Source organism: Arachis ipaensis, chromosome B09, assembly GCF_000816755.2.
Source record: "Arachis ipaensis cultivar K30076 chromosome B09, Araip1.1, whole genome shotgun sequence".
NCBI classification, from domain to species: Eukaryota; Viridiplantae; Streptophyta; class Magnoliopsida; order Fabales; family Fabaceae; genus Arachis; species Arachis ipaensis.
The window spans coordinates 27,167,357-27,172,607 of record NC_029793.2 but is presented as its reverse complement, the minus strand read 5'-3'; the positions used below and the strand labels follow the sequence as shown (position 1 = coordinate 27,172,607).

Below are 5,251 nucleotides of genomic sequence, written 5' to 3'. Positions count from 1 at the left end.
GCCTTTGTTCCGAACAAAAACCTCAAAACCTGCCTAAATTGAGTAGAGACAGAGCCGGTACCCGCAAGTACTGGTTGGATTGTCGTTCTTAAGCTTGAGTAAATTTAAAATGGCTTTAAAAAAATTTACAAAAAAAAAGGCAAATAACATAAGTACCTGTTCATATTTTGACCCAAATAAATCATGACCAAGGACTCTACAAGGATATTGTCATTCTAAGGAAGCCCAATAAGCTTGCAGGTCCAATACAAGAAGACTATGAATCCACCGACCTGACTTGTGTTGAGAAACGTGGTTCATAACCCATGCTCAACCCGATTTGCACAGTAAGCAAAGCTTGGTCACCCCGCTACTTCAAACACTATTTGCAAATCATTACCCTTCAGTCTTCACAACATGGAATAACCTCCCAAGATACAAGAAAAGAAAATCGTCCACTATCCATAAATAAAGTGCTGACCAAGTCATCACACTTTATAAATATCCTGTTCAACTCAGGTATTTCTTGATCTCAATTCACTTAAACCTGCCAGAACTCTTGCTAATTTAAATATCAGAATCCCTTGCAGGTACTCCCTACCATTATTCATACAAAAAATTCGAGAGATTCCTCCTCTCCAGTGGACAAATCGGAGATTTCAACTCAAAGGAGTCTGAACCTCACGTCTAAGCCCACTTCAAGTATTTTCTTAAAACAGTATCTTAAAACATAGTTTTTACCAGAATGTAGTCATAACTTTAGCCTATGTTTGGGAGTATTAAAAAAAGAAGAAGTATCATAGAATGGAATGACTAAGTGAATCATGTTTGGAAGAAATTTTAGAAGGAGAAATGGCATGTTCAAGGTGGACTGGTGGAACAATGTTCTGTTAAATATTACTTGTCATCTAAAATTAATATTTTTTTATGAATAAACTACTAAAATAATATCAAAAAATTTTAGCGTTGACAAAAAGGAACATGAAAGATGCAAAAAATAAAATAACCCCAAAAGAATTTTAAAATTTAACAAAAACACCCAACATAAAAAGCATGACATCACATTGAATAAAAAATATTGACCTGGCTACTGAAAGTGTTGAGTGAGAGAACCCTAAATCCTAATTTTTCAAAATCACGTCCTTTACTTTCTTCCTTATTACCTTTTTTATCAAACAATCATGGAAGGTTTTCATCATCACCATCATCATCCCCATCCTTTCTCTTACACATTCGCCATCACCAGCACCACCACCACCACCGCGGTAACAACAAGCATCTTCAACATTGCACCATGGATGTGCAGCAGGATATGGAGCAAGTTTCTTTAAAGACTCATCGATCGCATCCTCGCCTTCTTTTTTTTCCCGCTTTTTTCCGAGCTTGTTCTATATACAAGAGATGGTATGCCATTCTCTTCAACAACTCTTTTCTCGAATTGTACCTTCAAGTTTCACCCAAATGCCATTGATTTATCTTCTTCGACCACAAAATCCACAAAAGCTACATCTACAAGAACAAACAACAACAACAATGGTGCCACTTCCACTTTCACTAACCACAATAATAAGGATTCACTGATTTCATGGAAGACCTTTTCTTGAAGGAGCAAGCAATTATGAATTTTCATTGAGCAAGACCGTATTGCAAAGATACGGAAAGGATTTTAGAATGGAAGAAAAGGATGGAAGCCATTGAAGCTCTCATGGTTGATGATGAATGAATGGTTATGAAAGGATTTTGGATTGGAAAAAAAAGGAGGAAACGCTATTGGAGCTCTCTGTCTCATCACTGAAGCTTTTTCGATTGATAGATCAATGTTTTTCATCATTATGACATCATGCTTTTATGTTTGGGTATTTTTGTCAAAATTTAAAAATCTTTCGGGAGTTATTTCGGTATTTTCACTATTTTATCTTTCACGTTTAATAATCTTTCGGATACCATTTTAGTATTTTATCTTTTTTTTCCCTCCAATTTAGGAGAATTAAGGAGAGAGAAAAAAAAAATTTATACATTGTCATTCTTTTTAATCATAAAAACTATTAAACATCTAAACAAAAGAATATCATGTTCCTCATCATTTTGTTTTTTTACCCTTCTTTTCTATTCCATTGTGAGTTAACAGTAACTGAAATAAGTTAAAATTAAAACTTATATTGCATATCATATTTGAAATGATATTATGATACTAGTATTGATATGATGTTTTTTAATAAAAAATTAGTGAAATATTACCATAAATATAAATTAAAATGAGACTAAATATTAAAGTGACAAATTTTACATTAAATTTTAAATTAAGTTTTATGGTCAGATAAATATGTTAGATGGTATTTTATAAAATCTGAAATAAAATAAAATTAAAACAATGCATTATAAATGCTCTAGGTAGCTCTCTCCTTCAAGAACTTTGATAACTGGTTCTAAAAATCAGATTGAATCGGTCGATCGAACCGATCCAGAAACTAAAAGGTTTTGCAGTTTAGTCCAGCAAGAAAAACTGTTATTTTAAAAATCATTTTAAAATTGTCGAACCGGTCAGAAATCGGCCGGTCGAATTGAATTGGGATTCGGTCGGTTTTTATGAAACGGCGTCGTTTTTGCGTTTTGTTTAAAAAAGAAGAGCCAGGTTCTCGTCCTCAGTCACCCGAAGCCCTTGCCCGTTGCCCCCCTCTCGACTCTCGAGCCCCATTCCTGATTCCTCAGTCTCATCTATACTCTCATTATTTCTCCCCAAAACACAACCCTAGCCTCAATCGCGCCGCCGTTTGTCTCACCGTCGCCGCCTGGTTCGTCGTGGTCGTCGCCAATCCTCCTGTTTCGTCGTGCTCGAAGGCCCTTCCATTCCCCCAACGCCAGCGTCTCCAGGTCCTGCTCCGCCGTCGTCCCTCTGTCGTGTTCGTCGCCAGCTCCCCGTCGTCTGTCGCCAGCTCGCCAGTGTTCGTCGCCAGCTCGCCAGTGTTCGTCGCCAGCTTCCCGTCCTCTGTAGCTCTCCCTCAAACCTCTGGTCACTGCCCTCGCCGAAGGTAATGCCTCGGATGCTCCGTCAGTGCTCGGTGCTTTTTCTTGGTTGATTGGCTTTGCTCACTGCTTGATAATGAATTTTAACTCTGTTACTGGCTTGTTCTTGTTTGTTCTGGGTTGATTAACTGATACTGGCTTGTTCTTGTTTGTGCTGGATTGATTTACTGGCTTGTTCTTGTTTGTTCTGGGTTGATTAACTGTTACTGGCTTACTGATTGATGATAAATTGATACCGATAAATTGTTACTGGTTTGTTTGTGCTTTTTTTTTTTTTTGTTAATTTTTGTTGAAGTTTCTTGATGATAAATTTTGTGCTCATTGTAATTTAAGTTGGTGCTTAATACTCTTGTTGTATCACATAGCTCACTACTAGTGCCTGCTGTTCGTGTTTGTTTTCTAGTTTAGAAATTATCAAATTATATTAATTATTGAATGGCTCTGCTCACTACTGCTATGCTGTGTTGTACTCTGGTTTGTGTCTTGTTCGCTGCTGTGCTGTGTTTTTTGGCTCTCTGCTATTCACTGCTGAGCTTTTTTGTGTTTAATTAAGTCAATTAAACCTATGCTTTGGGCTTAATTGTGCCTAGATTGTTATGTTAGTTAATTCAGCATATGTTCTGCTGTCCTGTTGTTGTGCTGATGTTTTGTGTTTTGTGATTTCTTTGCGTAGTGATGTGCTGCTGGAAACTGAATTGCTGCTGTTTTGTGTGTGTTTGTGTTTGTTTTACTGTTTTGTGATTGATGGTGACTGTCTTCATAATTATTTATTTCAGTTATGTAGGATTTTGTGATTTCTTTGCATAGTGATGTGTTGCTGGAGATTGAATTGCTGCTGTTTTGTGACTTAATTATGCCTAGATGGTGACTGTCTTCAAGATTTATTGATTTCAGTTATGTAGGATTTTGTGTATTTTTGCATAGTGATGTGCTGCTGGAGACTAGATTGCTGCTGTTTTGTGTTTGTGTTTGTGTTTTACTGTTTTTGTGACTTAGTTATGCTTACATTGGTGACTGTTTTCATGATTTATTGATTTTAGTTATATAGTGTTTTGTGATTTCTTTGCGTAGTGATTTTAGAAAATTATTTTGTCTAAAGGTTTTTTTAAAAAAAATGGGAAAATATATACTGAATTTTTTTTCTCCGATTTTTTTATAGTACTCTCTAAGTTACTTTTGAAATATTTTAACTAAAAATTAGACTAAATAGTAAATACATAATAATTTACAACTAAGAAATATGATATATCAACTTGAACCAAAATATTATTTTTTTAAAGAACTATTTTTAAAAAAGAAAACTAGAAAAACTTTACTTACACAATGGCTGAAAAGTGACATCTTGTGTGCCAGTCCAAGACCTCCCTAGAAGAGACAAGAAAACAGTGACAAAAGAGGATACTCGGCTCGCAGGCCCTTCTCCGTCTCCCACTGTTGGTCGCGGCGGCGCTCTCTTCCTCCTCTGTTGCCATCTATGACAACTCGAATAGCGCCTGGTGTTGGCGCCAACTTGCTTGGCCAACACTCTGCCGAGAGGAATCAGGATGCCACCGCCTATGTCGGCAATCTGGACCCCCAAGTTCCCGAGGAGTTGCTCTGGGAGCTTTTCGTTCAGGCTGGCCCTGTCGGTTCGTTTCTCTCTCCCTCTCTCTCTCTCCAAATCTGCTGTTGTTTTCATTAGGGTTTGATATCATTCTTGCGCCTCTTCAGTTAATGTCTATGTTCCCAAGGACAGAGTCACTAACCAACACCAGGGATATGGATTTGTTGAATTCCGTAGCGAAGAAGATGCTGACTATGTAAGTCACTATTATTACTATTATTGTTATTCAGTTGAGTGTTATGCTTTGTTCTATTTCTCTATAGGTCATAGTTGTATCAGCTGCTCATTGAATTTCTTTTCCATCGCAGGCCATCAAGGTGCTTAATATGATTAAACTTTACGGCAAGCCAATTCGTGTAAATAAGGTCTGCGGTTTTTATTATTATGACTCTCTCTGCGTTGGTATTTAAGTATGAAACCTTGAGTGTATATAGAATGTTAAGGTCAAGCATTGCAAATGCCAAGAAAAGAAGCAAAATAGCTGTGAGAAAGTATAGGGAACAACTTTTAGTTAGCCAACATTAGCTGATCTTTCTTTTTTAATTCTAAAAATTCTCATTCTTTGGAGGATTTGAGGTTTAGGTTTTATAATTTAGTGTTAAGGATTTAAAAACAGTTGGCAGATGTTGGCCAAAAAAAGTTGAT

At 36.7% G+C, this 5,251-nt stretch overlaps 1 protein-coding gene across 1 annotated transcript in view; it reads left to right on the top strand.

The window, feature by feature from the left end:
- Positions 2,602-5,251, top strand: part of LOC107617734 (splicing factor 3B subunit 4-like) — a 6,059-nt gene continuing 3,409 nt past the window's right edge. Inside the window, 4 exon segments of the mRNA XM_016319578.2 lie at positions 2,602-3,008; positions 4,357-4,631; positions 4,714-4,802; positions 4,915-4,971. Coding sequence (XP_016175064.1) covers positions 4,478-4,631; positions 4,714-4,802; positions 4,915-4,971 — 300 coding nt within the window. The 5' untranslated portion in view covers positions 2,602-3,008; positions 4,357-4,477.